Source organism: Cetorhinus maximus, chromosome 9, assembly GCF_964194155.1.
Source record: "Cetorhinus maximus chromosome 9, sCetMax3.hap1.1, whole genome shotgun sequence".
NCBI lineage: Eukaryota > Metazoa > Chordata > Chondrichthyes > Lamniformes > Cetorhinidae > Cetorhinus > Cetorhinus maximus.
The window spans coordinates 136653010-136671024 of NC_135887.1; the positions used below are offsets into that span (position 1 = coordinate 136653010).

Sequence of the window (18015 nt, forward strand, 5' to 3'; positions counted from 1 at the left end):
ATCTGCCACCCTCTTTCACTCTGTATATCATAGTAGGTTTATCCAAATAACATACCAACTCTTGACAAAATAGTCACAATAATTAGGAAGAAAATAGCAGTTACCTTTGGCATCACTCTTGAATATACATATTAATGCATTATTAACCAAGTTGAACTCCGCACTATCATCTGGAAAAAAGTGGGAATTTTTGTAGTTACTTTCAGCTCTGAATTACAAGATTTATCAGTTATTTAGCTTTAATATGTTCTGATAATAGTACATTGCAGCAAGCTGAGCTTAATCTAACAACCCTCAATTGCTGCAGATTTTTAAATCCTAGATTAGAAATTGAATTTATGGAGCAAAATAATTAATCATGCTTTTCAAAATACTTAAGCAGTCAGACCACGAAGGCTCTTAAAAGGTTTGTGTACATAAAGTTACCTGGACACTGCACTGACTAGGGAAGAGAATGAGGCTGAGAATGGAGCAGTAGAAATGGACTACCTGCAAGTGGCATAGCACAAAATGGAGTCACAGCACAAGGAAGGGTGGTGGGGGTAAATTGCAGGTAAATATTTGGCAACCCCGGACCACCACATCTGCAGAAAGTGTCTGCACCCGAAGGAAATTCAGCTACTGAGTTGTTGAGCTGGAGTTCAAGGCACAAGCATTGCAAGACCTGAGGGAGGGGGAAGGCAAAGAAACATGTCCAGGCATTGCGTCCTTTTTTGAATTAAACAAAATGACGGGGGACAATAGCTCCCTGGTGTGCATTCTCCATGGCAACACCTCAACCAATCAGAGTAGACTTGACAACCAATCAGCACCCTTTTCTCACGCAGTATAAAATGTTGCTCCCTTGGAAATTTGGCATTCTTGCATTTGCCCTGATGAGTGCAAGACGAAAAGCTTTGACTCTGTGTCCCTTTTTTCAGCAAAAGATATGATGTTAGGTAAACAATGACACATGTTTAAAGAAATAAATTGTAACTCACAACAAATACTCACTTAAGGAATAAAAAAAAACAATGGGAAAAGTGGTCCACAGGTGGTCATCAAGTTAAAGAGAGCAAGGTACCAAAGGAGGAGATTTATAACGTTGTCAAAAAAGAGTAGCAAGTCTGAGAATTGGGAGGATTTTAGAATTTAGGAAAGGGGGATATTGATAAAGAAAAAGAAAAACAAAATGAATGTAAACCAAGAGATATAAAAATAACTGTAAAAGCTTCAATTAGAACGTGAAAAGTAAGAGATTAGAGAAAATAAACGTGAATTCCTCAGAGGGAGGAGGAATTATAATGGGGAACAAGGGAATAGCAGAGATATTAAAGAGATATTTATGGAAGGGAAATTGTGCTTGACAAATGTACTAAAAGTTTTTTGAGGTTGTAACTGACAGGATAGATGAGGGATATTACAGTGGATGTAATATATTTGGATTTTCAAAAAGCATTCAATAAGATACCACGCAAGAAGTTACTACCCAAAATTAGGAATCTTGGAATTGGGGGCAATGAATTGAGGATTAGTTAGCGAACAGAGAATAAGAATAAATGGTAATTTTCCTGTTGGCAGGTTTTGGTAGCAGAATTAAAGGTCAGTGCTTGGGGTCTCAATGATTTACAATCGATATCAATGATGCAGGCGAGGGGACTGGATGTAATATATTTAAGCTTGGTGGCGATGTACAAAGTTAGGTGGAAAAGTATGCTGCAAAGAGGACACAAAGAAGCAGTGTCGGGACAGACTTGCAAAGTAAGCGGAGAAGAAAATGGCAGATGGAATATAACACAGAGAAATGTGAAGTTAACTATTCTGATATGAAAAATAGAAAAGCAAAATGCTTATTAAAAGGTGAGACTGGGAAATGTTAAGTTTTTGGCAGGACCTGGAGTTAATGTACACGAATTATAGGAAGTTTAACATGCAGGTACCCAGCAAGCAATTAGGAAAGCAAATGGTATGTTAGCATCTATTACAAAGGAATTGAAATATGTAAGTAAATAACTTTTACTACTATTATAAAGAAATAGAGTTAACGTTTCGAGTCCGTATGACTCTTCTTCTGGAGAAGTCGTACAGGCTCGAAACGTTAACTCTGTTTCTCTCTCCACAGACCTCTGAGTTTTTCTAGCATTTTCTGTTTTTATTTCAGATTTCCAGTATCTGCAGTATTTTGCTTTTATCTCACTGAAACTGATGCCACCTAGCTACAGGGATACAATGGTTGAAATTGACTCATTGAACAGGGATGATCAGAGTTAACAATCTCTGAATACTGAACTAACAAAAAGTGGCTGTGTGTGTTTAGGCAAAGGAGCTATCCCCAGACACAAAGGCATCAAAACGTATCTTTCGCAATTAAATAAAGCTTTCAACCACCCACAGGATTAAAACTGAGAGTGTCCGTTACAACAGAATAACAGCTCCTGGTATGTCAACAACTACAACTAATTAACTCTGTCTCTTTTTCCCATTTTGCTGTGACTAACACCTGCACTGACTGCAGCCTTTTGACCTATCAGGTAATAAAAGGTTTCACTTTACCTGCTGGGCCTTAATCTTGCATTGTAATTATGGGCATCAGAAAATAAAATAATCCATAGTTGGGTATGATGGTGCAGTGGTTATAATATTGGACTATTGTGAATTCAAGTCAAATTAATAAATTGAGTTTTTTGTGAACTAGCTGCACAAAAGATATACCATTAAAATTGTGGCAGTGATAAATAGCCAATTTATTCACTGATATTCGTCAGGAAGTTGTCCTACCTCCTCTACTCACTCCGGCCTACGTGACTCCAACCCTGCAATATTTGGTTCAATCTCAAAGCCCTCTAATGTGTCCTTGTGAGCCACTCAGTTGCAAGATTACTTAAAAGGACCACCTGCTCAGGGCAGATGTAGCCTTGCCACAATTCCCCACAGCCCAAGATTAAATAAAAATCCACGACAGTGGGAATCCAAGTAGAGACCATTTAACCATCCCAATTAGCCTAGTTGTATACCAAGTCAAAAGTAATCAAACTGATTACCAATGTCTCAAATAGATTCCAAAAACCACTAGATATTAAACCAAGACTTTATACAATTTTACATATACAAATTTCCCTCCCTGTCGCACATGGACTATCAATTTTTGTTGCTTATTCAAAATATTACTGCATGCCATATTGCATTAATCAGTGTTAAGTGAGCCTCACTGTTACTACTGTTTATTGATCGGCTAAGAGTTCCAAGATGTGTGGTCTACTCACCATATAAACAGAAATCACATCTGGGAAATAATCTGATTTCATACTTATTCAACTAGTGGTATATTGTTATTCATATGTAGCAACAGGCGTTGACACCCTCTAAATGTTCACTTGACACTATTACAGCTTTCAATTAGTTAAACATATAAACAAAATATTTACCACTTGGCTGTAAGCTCTTTTTAATCAACCATTTGCTCACTTCCTATACTTCAATGACAGATTGATGTTCTTTACCTTTTTCTTCCACTGTTTTATCGAGCATGTTTAGATTATTAAGATTCATACTGACATGGATTCAATGAAAGATTTTCTCCCCAAAGAAATAGCAGTCACCAGTTACCTATCTTCCACCCACTTTGCTCAACTTACCAGGCTGAAAGTGAAGTGTAGAAAAGTAATTTCATATAATATAAAGAAAATTTGCATTTTATTGCTCTTGTGGGAAATAACGCAGTAAATAAAATTTACTTAAAGATCCATTTCAACAAAAGGAGCCTTTAGTCACTAAAATGGGAAATTTTCACAATAGGATAGGACGAATTAAAGTTCTACATTACAAAAGAAACACATACCAGTTTGTAAAAGCTGTGTTAATATATCTGCAACTCTTGGTAGGTTTTCACCTGTTGCAAACTGAGGGAGCTCTTTAATAGCCTGACGGCGAATCTGAAAAAAAAACATTTCAGCACCTGAAGTTTTACATATTCTGTTTGCAATGATGTCAAAAAGTTTATTTAATCCCATGCTGCAGGCGTTCTTACATACTCTTCTGAAATTCCCAAAAGGTCTCAGCATTAATTGCTCTGAGCATCAAGTATATAAAAATTGCTTTTTATAAATTATTAAAACAAATGGAATAAAACTAAACTTGTGCCAACCAGGACTACTGAAGGTTGGGGAGAAGAGAATATGGTCATCTCCTTTTTTTCTCCCTATGCCCCCCACTCTATCAACAGAAGTTCAGATTACAACAGAAACTGAAGATAACCCTTACAGAAAGATCTTCATCCTCACAGAGATCCAACTGAGCATTGATAGCACTATCTGCCAACTCTGGAAAATGTTTGAAGAACTTTGGGATAAACTGTGCTGCCAATCTTTTCTCCTTGGCTCCGCTCTTCACACCATCCAAAATGGCCTGATACGCATCTTTGTACTGCAAAAAAAAACATGTCGTCAGAATTTGATCTAAAACCCTTGTAAGATATTCAGATCATTCAGTTTTGTAAAGATCACTTTTGTTTTAAAGCTTAGGATGCTCCCCACGTGGATCCATAAACTTTCAGAAGCCTTTGAAATTGGGAACTGGAGGGGTAAACACAAAGTCTAGAGATAACTAGCGCCAACACAAAGATGTCTGACCGATCCTGTACAGGAAAACTAACCGTCAAAACTGCATGGTCCAAAATTCTGACATGTAACTACAACATATTTCTGTACAGTTGAAAATGGATAGACACTAGCTATTTTCCAAAGAAATATACTGGAATATACTACACGTTGGACTGAGTTCAAATAAAAAAAATCACCTCAACACAGTCATTTTACAAAACTTCTGCAATGCAAATCATTTACTAATTCAAAAAAATCAATCTGAACAGTTTGAGTGATAATATGAAGATGCAAATGATAATATTTACTGCTCTGAATGCTCACAAAATTTAGGCCAATTTCGGCTGACTACCGTACATATTAATGTAAACAAGAAAATGTTTTTCAAACTGGTCCCAAATTATTTTCTCAAAGCAAGCACGTTAATACTTCAAATAGCTTATCTGCATCATCACAAAAATGCATTCATCTCAGGTGGTACATAATAAATGACTATGCACATTTAAACATCTCCTGAAGAATAGCCCTACCTTGTGATACATTATACAACTACCACCATACATATACCATACAATTGGAAGAGAAAACAGGGCGGTTTAACTACAACCATCTGTCATATAACTCGCTGATTAATTGGTCAGTATGGAAAAGAATCCTCTCCCCAATCAACCTGGCTGAGTTAAGACAATTTTAGACTTTTTGCCTCCTACAGCAAGCTGAAAGTAAATGCTGTTCAGGACTACAATTGGAATTCATGCTTTGCAGTCTGAATTCCAGTAACTACATTACCTAACAATTCTATTATTTGAGAAGTCAGAAGCTCTGAAAAGGAATTTTGAGAAATTGAATGTAACATTATATGGAGCCCAAAGAGATCTGAACACTTCTTGCACAATAGTACCTACCCAATTCCTAATTAACATCTTAAAATTGGCTAACTCTGAATTGCAAAGAGCTTATGTGACTAAACCCAAAAGTCTCTTCATGTCTATATACTGTGCTGCATCAAATCACAAGTCAGGCAGCTATAAGATCTTCCGTATAAATTATCAGTATTTTAACTCATCTACATGTATGCATTGATCAGTTATAATCCGTGTAGTCAAATTTCATTAAATAAAAATCAATGTTGAAGTTAGTAACAATGTCCTCATTCTAAGAGTTCCTTCCTCCGTGAGATTGCTTTTGAAATTACTTGTTCCCAATCTATCAGAAATAGACAGCTCCAATATATTTTTCTTCTACCTGATCAGTTTAGATTTTTAAAAGACTGAAAGCCCCCAGTATGTGGGCATGGAAAACAAAGGTGGTTTGTTTACATAATGTCTCTCCCAACACTGAAATCAGTGGCAATTTCACACCCCCATGTTCTTATGTACATGAGAAGGGGAGGAAACAGCAGGAGAGTTTGTGGATAAGTAAATTAGCAGACTACACCAAACACTCCATCATATGAGATGATTATTATATAAATCACATCTTGATGCAAAATTAAGTTAAACTTGAATTTAATGCAAACATTCTACAATGTCACATACTGGGGTTCACGATTCAGATTGCATAATTATATTATTGGCCTGGCAGAGAAATGTAAAGATTAGGAGAATCTTGAAAGAAGTTTATAATATTAGTATTGTGAAAAGCACGACTCATCATCCTTAAAGCTCAACCCCGCTGCATCATGAGGACGTGTCTAGTTTTTACTGCAATTATTTTCGGTTTGAACGTTTCCCATTGCTTGTCCAATATCCCACCTGTCAATTATTTAATCTGTTTCATCTGGGTTGGCTCCTTACCTGTGTCTTTCGTCTTTTTCTTTTGTGAGTATGGAGTAGAGGGGATGCAAGGGTAGGGAGGGGGCACTGGGGATGGAGAACAGTTAGGAGGTTGGAGAGCTGTTATTTTGGCCATGGGAGTAGTTTGTAGAGCTTGGGGGGGAGGTGGGGGAGACAAAGTCAAATTTTTGTCCTCCGAAAGAAGTTTCCTTATCCACTAGCTGGTATTGGTATGGCCAGCACAGTTGTTCTGAATTTGAAGGTTTCTTCAAATTTATCTATTTATCAAATATCTATTTATCAATGAACAGGTAGTGGCACTGAATGCACGTGTTCACGACAGCTGTGAGAATAACATGACTAATAGGTGCACTAGCACAAACTTAATTTAAACCTCTGCAGCTCTCGGTACTAAAAAATAAACCACAGGTATTATTAAACATTCACTGAAAAGCTCATTCAGCAATTTGTTTTTAAATCACTTACAAAAATATTTTATGACACGGGGAAGATAGATCCTTTCACTTGTGGGCCAGGCTGCTACTTTCACTATAGGACAATGCTCAGGCTGCACCATTACATTCAAACTAAGTGATTGAGGGAAGGCTTGAGAGAAACTGCATCCTTCACAGAAGAATGTGAGATGAAGCTACAGAAATACACAAGAGGCAGCTTTATAGCTAAGTTTAATCATGCTGCTTTGAAACCATGATTTAAAAAAAAAGTAACAATTTATTGCCAGCCAAATTCACTAAATTCAGCTCAAAACAATGCATGGCTCTCCCCACTCAGCCCCACATTCAACCCAAAAATGTTCTCAGCTTTTGATTGGTTCATCCATGTTCTTCTATTGGTTGATGTTCCAGAAGATTTAACATCATAAAAAGGACATGCGAAGCAAGCTTTTATTGCTGGTTCAGGACCCAAATTTTCTGAGCACTGTTCAGTTATTTTTAGCATCAGAAACTGGGAGAAATCAAGGGAAAAATTTGAGCCCACGAAAATCTGTAAACATAAGAAATATGAGTAGCAGCCCATTCAGTCCCTCGAGCCTGCTCTGCCGTTCATTACCATGGCTGATCGGATTGTGGTCTTAACTACACTTTCCTGCCTGCCCCCTATAACCTATGATTCCCTTGTTGATCAAACCCTGAGAGAACGAACACAAAACTGACAAACCAACAACGACCACACAATTCACACACAACGCTTTTTATGGCCTCAATGGCAGCTTCAGTATCAATAAAACATATTTCAATGGTCATTAAATGTCATAAGCTACTTCACACATCTGAAGTGCTAGAATGAAAAATACAAATACGCACAATAGTGGATCTCCCATGGCATTGCTCACGGTAAGCCAGGTGATAATGTCTTTGGTAATGATTGAAATATAGCAGGAAACGCAGACTCTATTAATCTGATGGAGCTGTGCTTAAGCTAACCTGCTTCTGTAAGGTCAGAAAATATAACTGCTGTAAGTAAACAGTCTATGATCACTCAGAGCTGATTGTTTGGGCGGAGAACTTTGTAGATGGATAATGCTAATCAGTTTTAAGGTGCAACTCAGAAGCAGCAAGGACTTTTTAAAGATTGCTTTGTAACTGCAAATGCGATGCCTGAAATGGGCAGATGCACAAATGTTCATATATTTCTAATGGAACCCTGTTTTAAAAGGATGGAATTATTACATCTAATGTAAAATATTTTATTCAATTAAATGGAGCTGTGACAGTTTAAGACACTGAGGCTCAGGGCAATGAGCTTTTGTAAAGTACTGGTCAAGTTAAGCATCAGATCAAAGCACCCAGCATAAAGACACTGCCTCTTGCCACATCCTCTTTCACGAGAAGGTTTTGCTTCTCTGAACCAAGTGAAATGTCTGCTCATGTCTACAGACAATCTTCAATTTCTTGTTCACAGTAAATTATACTGCTGTTTTCTAAGGAAAGGAACACTACACCTCTGAAGTACATGACATTATTCTGCTGCTAAACTATAGTATGTATGTCACTGAATCTACAAGGTGTTTTTTTAAATTAATGGCTGGGTCACAGATTAGATTGGATTTGTTAAAAAACTAAATAAAGAGTCTAATTGTTAAATAAAGATGCTAAACTAGGCATTTTGAATATTGGAAAGCACAGGTAAGAAATGCCAGCATTATTTCTCTAGCTTTCTCTCTCTGTCTCCATTTTTAGAGATATTGATGTACAGAGTGTGACGTCCAGTTTTTATTATATGTATGGTCTGGATTTCACAGTCAGTGGAAAAATGATGTGTTAACCTGAAAGATCAAACGATCTACGATGTGGATTTCCCCTTTCCCCTGATTTAGTTTGGAACTAACATTAAGACAAAGGGGTCTCCAGGCGTCCAGCAACAATGATGTAATCAAGCAGTGTTAAGTAGCCAACTACACTGAAGTATTCTCATAGGTAGCAAATCAGGAAGTAAAATGGACTGATTATCCTTCACTTTTTTTATTAAAATTTAGTGAAAGTGAAATTAATAATGGGGCATACACATGGGATGGAGGTTGAAAGTGAAATATTATAAACAAACCTTTTTAAAAAAAATTAGACTTTACCATCGAGGAAAAAATTGACATGCCACAAATATAAAATTAATTTATCTGGACCAGAGAGGTTTTCCGGCAGCAATCATGAACTTATTATACCATTTAAACCCCAGTTAGACTTCATTCGACAAGATGTAACTTTTTCAAGGGTTTTTATGGCGAGGTTAACAGAATAAAGGGTAAATTCTCATCTATTCAGAGATTTCTCTATGATTGCTGCCTGTGCAGACTTCAACAATGCATCCTAAGAAGTTTAGAATCACTGACAGCATCTTATATATTGCTGCATTTGTACATGCAGACTCCAGAAATCACTGTCAGTTTCAAAGGAGTAATAATGGTGAACGCTGACAATTCTGCTGTCGTTACTACTGCAAAATCCAAGGGAATATATTCAATCTTAAATTGAATGTGACTTCTGAATACAAAATCATACTTCATTGTGACATTTTGTCACCGTTTTCCTATTACAAATTTGCATATCCACATTTAATAAAACTTGTTAAAGCGCTGTGTTCATATATTGGGATCCAAGCAATAGGATGGATGCTGAGGCTTTAAAGACACAAAACAGATTTATTGCCTGGCATGGGGTAATAAAAAATCCAAAATAAAAGACTAAATATTATAATGCTTTTTGTTAGAATATCACAACTTTACAGGAGATGTGATAGCAAAATTTAAAATTATGAAAGGACAGGACAAGGTAGTTGGAGCAGAATGTTTCTAGTATATGAGGTGCCCAAGAACAAGGGTCTATAGAGACAAATTAAATGCAAGATTAAAATGGCAAAATTACTTTAGAATTGCAAAAATGTGAAATTTAATCCTATTGTTGGCAGCTGAGGAAGAAACTATGGTAATAATCAGATTAGATTGATAGATGGATAAATAAAACTCGTTGAGGCGATATGCGAATAGGATGGGGAGCTGTGACTAGAATTTTTTACTTAAAGTGGAGGGTTAAATGTCAACACGGACTGGTTGGCCTGTATCCATGTTGTGACCTTGATGTATTTACAACGGAAATCACCTACTGTAGATGTCAGTGTGTAAAACCTTCAAAACACCCTCCAAAAAAAGTGACCCACTGGCATGGCTTAAGGTAGTCACCAGCTTTGTTCTTTGCCGTGTGGGGTCTGCACTATGTGGGCATGTCTTAAACTCCCATACATCTTTGCAACACAGCCCACATCGCCGGCTTGATCCCTTGTGCCCGGTTATAAACTACCGGTAAGTGAAACATCCATTTGTGGGGTGAAAAATTGAGGCTGACCACTAATGCAAATTATAGCATGGCATGGTTGAAAAGGGAGGGGTGAGGGTGGACTTTAACACTGAGTATATGCAAGAACATAACATTTGGGGTCAAACAATTGGGGTCATCTTATACACTGGGTCGACTTTCATGCCATGATCGGCGGTACGTAAAACACTTCGTTGCCAGAATAGCCAGAAAAGTTTGATGGATGGATTGCAATATTGCACAGGCACTGATCATTGTTGGCCCTGGGTGCTAATCGCATTCAGGTCAAAGGGCTTCCCTTAATCCTAGCCAACACATTTGATCAGTTAAAGTCATACGTTTGCAAGTATCATAACATAAATTAAGGGCAGGGAGCTTTCCTGGAACTTTTTTGTTACTGCAAGGTGACTGTGGGCTTTTAGGATGCATGTTGTGTGTCTTGTCCTCCTGGTTCCCAGGGGCTGGCTGCACATCGAACAACCTGTCTCCACTGATTTCTGTTCTTTGCCAGCCCAGGTTCTGATATTATCCCTCCCTCCATCCTCCATCCATCCATCCTCCATCCCTCCCTCCATTCCAGGTGCTGCCTGGCCTGACTCTGCTCTTCCCCCCATTTTATTTTATTGGCATTTTTGTTAGAGTCAAAGAAACGACCTGGGGGATTTGGGAAATTGCTAAATCTCACTTTCCCCCCGAAAGAATTGCACAACATCCCGTGAACTTCAAACTTTACACTAACACCTTAAGCCAGGGTTTTTGTTTGACGAGCTGCTGTGTCAGTGATGGGAACAGCCGGATCCAGGCCCCGGGCTCAGGGGGAGCTGGGCCTGGAGGGAAACTGAAAGCCTGAGCCCGAGGAGCTGGCACTGAGCCCGCTTGGTCATAGGCCTCAGCTCCCTCAGGCCAGGCCCGGCTCTCAGGCTCCTGAGGCCCAGCCTGAATTGTGCGCAATGACCGCCCCATTTCCGCCGCCGGCCCCGCGCACTCACCTGGCCCACATTGTCCGTGGCGTCGGCCAAGATGCCGTAGTTACGGTACAGCTCCTCCACCGTGGTCATGGTTCACCCTCCGCCACCCCGCCCCGCCTCCGCCGGTGCTGGTCCTGCTGCTCTGGTCTCTCTCTCTCTCTCTCTCCCGCCGCCGATTCTTTCCCTTCCCCCGCCCCCCCCCCAACCTGGACAATCAAGCGGCAAACCTCGCGACGACCGGGAAACTGCCCCGCTCCTCCACCCGCAGCGCCACCTCCCGCCCGGCGTCCGGGGAAACCTCCCGCTCCCCTCCACCCGCAGCGCCACCTCCCGTCCGGAGTCCGGGGAAACCTCCTGCTCCTCCACCCGCAGCGCCACCTCCCGCCCGGAGTCCGGTAAATCTCCACCTACAGCGCCACCTCCCGTCCGGAGTCCGGGGAAACCTCCCGCTCCTCCACCCGCAGCGCCACCTCCCGCCCGGAGTCCGGGAAATCTCCACAGTTCTGCTGAAGGGTCGTGAGGACTCGAAACGACTACTCTTTTCTTCTCCGCCGATGCTGCCAGACCTGCTGAGTTTTTCCAGGTAATTCTGTTTTTGTTTTGGATTTTCAGCATCCGCAGTAGTTTTTTGTTTTTAAATCTCTACCTACAGCGCCACCTCCCGCCCGGAGTCCGGGGAATTCTCCACCTACAGCGCCACATCCCGCCCGGAGTCCGGTAAATCTCCACCCACAGCGCCACCTCCCATCCGGAGTCCGGGGAATTCTCCACCTACAGCGCCACCTTCCGCCCAGAGTTGGGGAAATCCCCACCCACAGCGCCACCTCCCGCCCAGAGTTCGGGAAATCTCCACCCACAGCGCCACCTCCCGCCCGGAGTCCGCTAAATCTCCACCACCCACAGCGCCACCTCCCGCCCGGAGTCCGCTAAATCTCCACCACCCACAGCGCCACCTCCCGCCCGGAGTCCGGTAAATCACCACCCACAGCGCCACCTCCCGCCCGGAGTCCGGTAAATCACCACCCACAGCGCCACCTCCCGCCCAGAGTCCGGTAAATCTTCACCCACAGCGCCACCTCCCGCCCAGAGTCCGGTAAATCTTCACCCACAGCGCCATCTCATAGAATTATAGAGGTCTACAGCACAGAAAAAGGCCCTTCGGCCCCTCAAGTCTGCACTGGTCAAACAAACAAGTTCCTAACCATTCTAAACAAAACCAAAAATGCTGGAAAAACTCATCAGGTCTGATAGCATCTGTGGAGAGAGAGAAACAGAGTTAACGTTTTGAGTCTGTATGGCTTTTCCTCGGATCACTCTGAAAAATTAACTCGAAACGTTAACTCTGTCTCTCTCTCTCCACAGATGCTGTCAGACCTGCTGAGCTTTTCCAGCATTTTTGGTTTTGTTTCAGATTTCCAGCATCCGCAGTATTTTGCCGAACTATTCTAATCCCATTTTCCAGCACTAGGCCCATAGCCTTGTATGCCATGGCATCGCAAGTGCACATCCAAATGCTTCTTAAATGTTATGAGGGTTTCTGCCTCTACCACCCTTTCAGGAAGTGAATTCCAGATTCCCACCACCCTCTGGGTGAAAATATTCTTCCTCACATCCCCTCTAATCCTCCTGCCTCTTACCTTAAACCTATGCCCCCTGGTTATTGATCCCTCCACCGAGGGGAAAAGTTCCTTCTTGTCTGCCCTATCTATGCCCCTCATAATTTTATACACCTCAATCATGTCCCCCCTCAATCTCCTCTGCTCCAGGGAAAATAACCCCAGACTATCCAATCTCTCCTCATAACTAAAACTCTCCAGCCCAGGCAACACCCTGGTAAATCTCCTCTGCACTCTCTCTAGTGCAATCACATCCTTCCTATAATTCCGGATTCCAGAACTGTGGACTAACCAGCATTTCTCCTCCATCCTCACCCCCTTTTTGATCCCCTTTTTTCTAATAATTATTATATATTTTTTAATATATTTTTTTTCTTTTCCCACCTATTTCTATTATTATTTTTAAAACTTATTTCTATCCATTGTTTTATCTCCACCTTTTAGCCTATTTCGATCCCTTCCCCCCACCCCACCCCCACTAGGGCTATCTGCCACTTGCTCGTCCTGCTTTCTACCCTTAATGTCATAATTAGCACATTCCTTAGCTAATATCACCACCGTCAACGCCCGTTTGTCTTTTTGTTTATGACATCTTTGGCAATCTCTCCTTTGCCTCCACCTATCACTGGCCCTCTATCCAGCTCCACCTGTCCCACCCCCCTTAAACAGCTTATATTTCACCACATTTCTATTCCTCTTTAGTTCTGATGAAGAGTCATACCAACTCGAAACATTAACTCTGGCTTCCTCTCCACAGATGCTGTCAGACCTGCTGAGTTTTGTCAGCAATTTTTGTTTTTGTTTCAGCGTTTTGTACAGTTCCAGTATAACCTCTGTGCTCTTATATTCTATGCCTCGACTAATAAAGGCAAGTATCCCATATGCCTTCTTAACCACCTTATCTTAAGGGACTGGTGGACATGCACACCAAGGTCCCTCTGATCCTTGATACTTCCCAGGGTCCTACCATTCATTGTGTATTCCCGTACCTCCCACCCGAAGTCCAGTAAATCTCTACCGACAGCGCCACCTCCCTCCCGGAATCCGGGAAATCTGTACCAACAGCGCCATTTCCCGCCTGGAATCTAGGAAATCTCCTGCTCCTCCACCAACAGCGCCACCTTCTGATCGGAGTTCCAAAAATCACCACCGACAGCACCACCCGCAGGCCTCGAGTCCATGAAGTCCTTTGACACCTACTTTAACCTAAGAAGCAATAAAATTTTGGAGTGAGCAAAATTTAACAAGAGAGTCCAAAGGGCCAGGGAGCCCATAAGCTCTTTCCTAAATGAGTTATACGGGTTGGCTGAAGGCTGTGACAATGGTGACCTTAAATTGGAGCTGAGAACAGACAAAATTGTAGTGGGAGGGGGCTGATGATGCTCTTTCAGATGTGCTCCAATCTAAAGAAGATCTGATTTTGGAAAAAGCCATCCAAAGTGTCAGACAATTGGAAGTCCACCAGCAAAATTGATCTATTTTGCATTGTGCAGTTAAACCATGGTACAGAGTAACCCCAATAGTCCAGCTCATAAAGCAACAAAAGGGCAAGGAGACTCCTGGGCAAGGAAAGCAATATCCAAGCCAAACACAAGGTGGTGCCAGACCACGTCAGCGCCGTAGGACCAAAAGATCTCTCAAACACGAGTTGTGTCCAGCAATCAGTGTGCCGTGCTTTCACTGCAACTGCCTGGGACACTTTGGAAAGATGTAAGTCCAAAACCTCAAGGTTTGTGGAGGATCCCAAACCAGTCCATGGGATAGATGAGCCACACCAAGAAGAAGTCCAACAATGCTTCTTGGGAGAGATCAAGGATCTCAGACTCGCATTTTGGAATGCAGACATATCTGTAAATGGTCAGCCCACGAATTTCAAGTTAGACACAGGAGCCAGTGTTGACCGTCCTGTCAGATCAGGAACCCTGGCTAGTGAAAAAATGTCAAAGCCACTTACAGCACAGTTATATGGACCAGGAGGCATCAAGCTCCAGGTCAAAGGTACATGGCAAGCAACGCTCCAATATAAAAAACAAACAAATACGGGAGACATTATATCTGCTCCACAACCAAGAATTTTCTCTCCTGAGCAGGAAAGCCTGCACTGACTTCAACCTTTTCCAAAAGATTGACGAGATTAACCAGTTTCAATTTTAAAAAGGATTTCCCAAAGTTTTTCACTGGGCTGGGGTGACTGAAGATGGCACAGAGCATAACGCTGAGAAACGATGCCAACCCGTGTGCTTGTTTACACCACTTACGAAGCAAGTACTACAACAACTGACCAAGGTGGGTGTCATCTCCCCCATCACTCGGCTGACAGAATGGTGTTCTGGGATGGTCCCGGTTCTGAAACCAAACGGGTCCATTCGCATCTGTGTCAACCTGACAAACCTCAACAAGGCCGTGGTGAGGGAAATCCACCCGATGCCCTCGGCGGACGGCAGCTTGACTAAACTCTTCAAGAGCCCAGTGTTATCGAAAACCGATGCCAACGGTGGCTTCTGGCAGGCTCCGTTAGATGAGGTATCTACGTTGCTGACAACTTTTCTCACCCTTTTTGGCAAATTCTGCTTTAATCGTCTGTCCTTTGGCATTACCTCGGCACCTGAGACTTTTCACCGCGTGACCGTCAGCCATCTTGCAAGACCTGAAAGGAGTCACCTGTCACGTGGATGATGTCCTTGTCCAGGGTACGACTGTTGAAGAACAAGACAGTAGACTCACGGCTGTCTTGAAACGCTTGCAGGAAGCAGGATTGATGCTGAATGATAAGTGCGAGTTCTCTAAGACACCAATTTGGTTCTTCGGTTATACTCTGAGTAGCAAAGGCGTCATGGAAGACCAGCACCAACCGAAGGCAATCAGTGACTTCCCAACCCCATCGCCCATTCCAGACCTCCAATGGTTCCTGGGCATGGTGAAAGAGTTGGCAAAATTTCTGACCAACCTGGCGCGGGGCACAGAGCATCTGTGACACCTTCTCAAGAAGACCCAGGTGTGGTGTTGAGACGCACACCAAGAGCAAGCGTTCTGTCAGATCTAAGACATGCTGCTCTCACCAGATAGCCTGGCTCACCACAACCCATCCCTGCCAACTACAATCACAGTGGGTGCCTCGTCAATAGGACTAGGGGCAGTTCTGTTTCAGGAGCAGCTGGATGGATGCTGCTGACCAGTATATTACATGTCCAGGGGGCTGTCAGACACAGAGATGTGGCACGGAGACAAAAAATGCTGGAAAAACTCAGCAGGTCTGACAGCATCTGTGGAGAGAGAGACGGAGATAATGTTTCAAGTCCATATGACTCTTCTACAGATCCAAAGGGAGGTAGAGATGTGGTAAAATTTGGTGGATGTGGTGAATTTGGTGGAAATGTGGCGAATGTGGTGAAATGTGGTGGCACTTTTTGTTTTCGTTTCAGATTTCCAGCATCCGCAGTATTTTGCCTTTCTTACGGAGATGTGGTATGCAGTTATTGAGTTATTGAAAAAGAGCCCCTTGCAGTAAGGTGGGCTTGTGAGATTCGCCCCATCACAGCTGCTGATGGGCAGAAAACTTCACACTCAACTTCCCAAGCTGCCGAAGAAATTAATCTTCGGGATGGCAGTCAGGGTCTGTCAGAAGGTTCAGGACTGAGAAGAGTCCTACAGACAGCATCAGGCTTCCACTACAATAGGGGGTACCGTATGAGAAACCTGTCCAGACTAAACACGGGTGACAAGGTTTGGATCAGGGACCTTGACAGAGAAGGCATCATTGTCCGAGGGATGAAGATTGATGGCGGCCTTACTTGATAGATACCCTAGAAGGCACAATCAGGAGGAACAGGAGAAGTCTTCTCATTCCTTGTGGTGAATGCAAATTCAAATGTACCAGATGTAGCAACCCAAATAATTGAAACGCCAAGTACCGCAACTTCAACTCCAGACCAACAAAGTCAGCCTAAAGCAGTTGAGATAGCTGCTCCTCCAAACTTGAAAAGAACCAGATCAGGAGGAGTCATAAAGCCTCCAGACTGTCTGAATCTATAAAGCGTTAGGAACTAGAGTTAGTTTTAAGTAAGTTATATCTGTATTGGTGGATGTTAGGAATTAACCATAGCTTTAAGTTGAAGTTTAATATATATGTTGTATGTGTGTGTTAAGAAAGGGGAAACCTGGGTTTTGGTCACTTTAGAATGTTGCCTGCAAGTCTTTGGGTTTGTTTGCATACCTGCATTTTCATGAGGTTTTACAACCCTTGAAGTAATTTAGGGAAGTTAAAACAACGTATAAAAAAAACTGTGCTGTTGCCTAGCAACAGGAGGGCCCAGAGAGACAGGGAAAAACAGAAAAGCAGTTTGATTTCATTTGATAAGGGCATTTCACAGAAACTGCCTGAACAGGCAGGGAGGGAGCTGCAGGGAGGGAGTTGCAGGGAAGGGAACTGCAGGGAGCAGGCCCCAAAGCAAAATGAAAGTCCCAACAGCCAGGGAGTTGGGCAGAAGATGGTTCCAGGAAGACAGTGAAGTCAAGGGGAAAGAACAGGAATCTGAACCGGTCCTGCTCAGTGGAATTGAAAGTAAGGAGCAGAGGAAAAGGCTCTGAATTAAAGAGAGAAAGCTGCAGGAAGCAGAATCAAGGAAAAGTGGGCTTGAGAGAGGCCAGAGGATTGGTGGAGACAGCTAAAGGGGGTGACTCCTTACTATGGGCCTGTGAAGCGGTGGTGTTCTGTTGGCAAGGCTGAGTATCTGAGAAAGTGTGTGGAAGGTGAAACTTGGATGCATGCGGCGATCCAGGAGAGAGGAACATCAGAAGGAGAGGTTGAAACCCTGGAGCCGGATCCTCGTTGTTGAAGACGTTCAAGTGAAAGTGTAGCTTGGGAGAAAGTTCCAAGGCGAGTTCTTTGAGAATGGAGATTGGAAACCCTCGTGTGAAAGATGGAGTTCAGTGAGATCGTCTGGCTCACAGGGTGACAAGCGTCTGGAGAGAGTCGATGAAAGATCCATAGCATCTATCACTTGGCTTCAGAGTGTGGTGTGTCTGACCATAGGCCTCCAATTGGTTCACATGGACTGTGTATTTACTGTGTACATTAGAGTATAAGATAGATTTTGTAACTGGCGTTATCCTTACGAACCTGTAAATATCTGTAAAGGTATAGTTGTGGGTAGAGTAGTATAATATAGTTCATTTCCTCTTGTTTAATAACCATTTTGTTCTTTTATTATAAGTTCATCAGCAGACTCTGTGGGCAGAATTTTACGACAGGG

The 18015-nt window shown here is 42.3% G+C and overlaps 1 protein-coding gene across 1 annotated transcript in view; it reads right to left on the bottom strand.

The window, feature by feature from the left end:
* api5 (apoptosis inhibitor 5) overlaps nucleotides 1-11355 on the bottom strand; it is a 28484-nt gene extending 17129 nt beyond the window's left edge. Inside the window, exons 1-4 of the mRNA XM_078549565.1 lie at nucleotides 11169-11355; nucleotides 4240-4401; nucleotides 3818-3911; nucleotides 105-170 (exon numbers count right to left, since the gene is read on the bottom strand). Of these exons, the coding sequence (XP_078405691.1) occupies nucleotides 105-170; nucleotides 3818-3911; nucleotides 4240-4401; nucleotides 11169-11237 (391 nt within the window). The 5' untranslated portion in view covers nucleotides 11238-11355. The remainder of the gene's footprint in view (nucleotides 1-104; nucleotides 171-3817; nucleotides 3912-4239; nucleotides 4402-11168) is intronic.
* Nucleotides 11356-18015: the final 6660 nt, after the last annotated feature.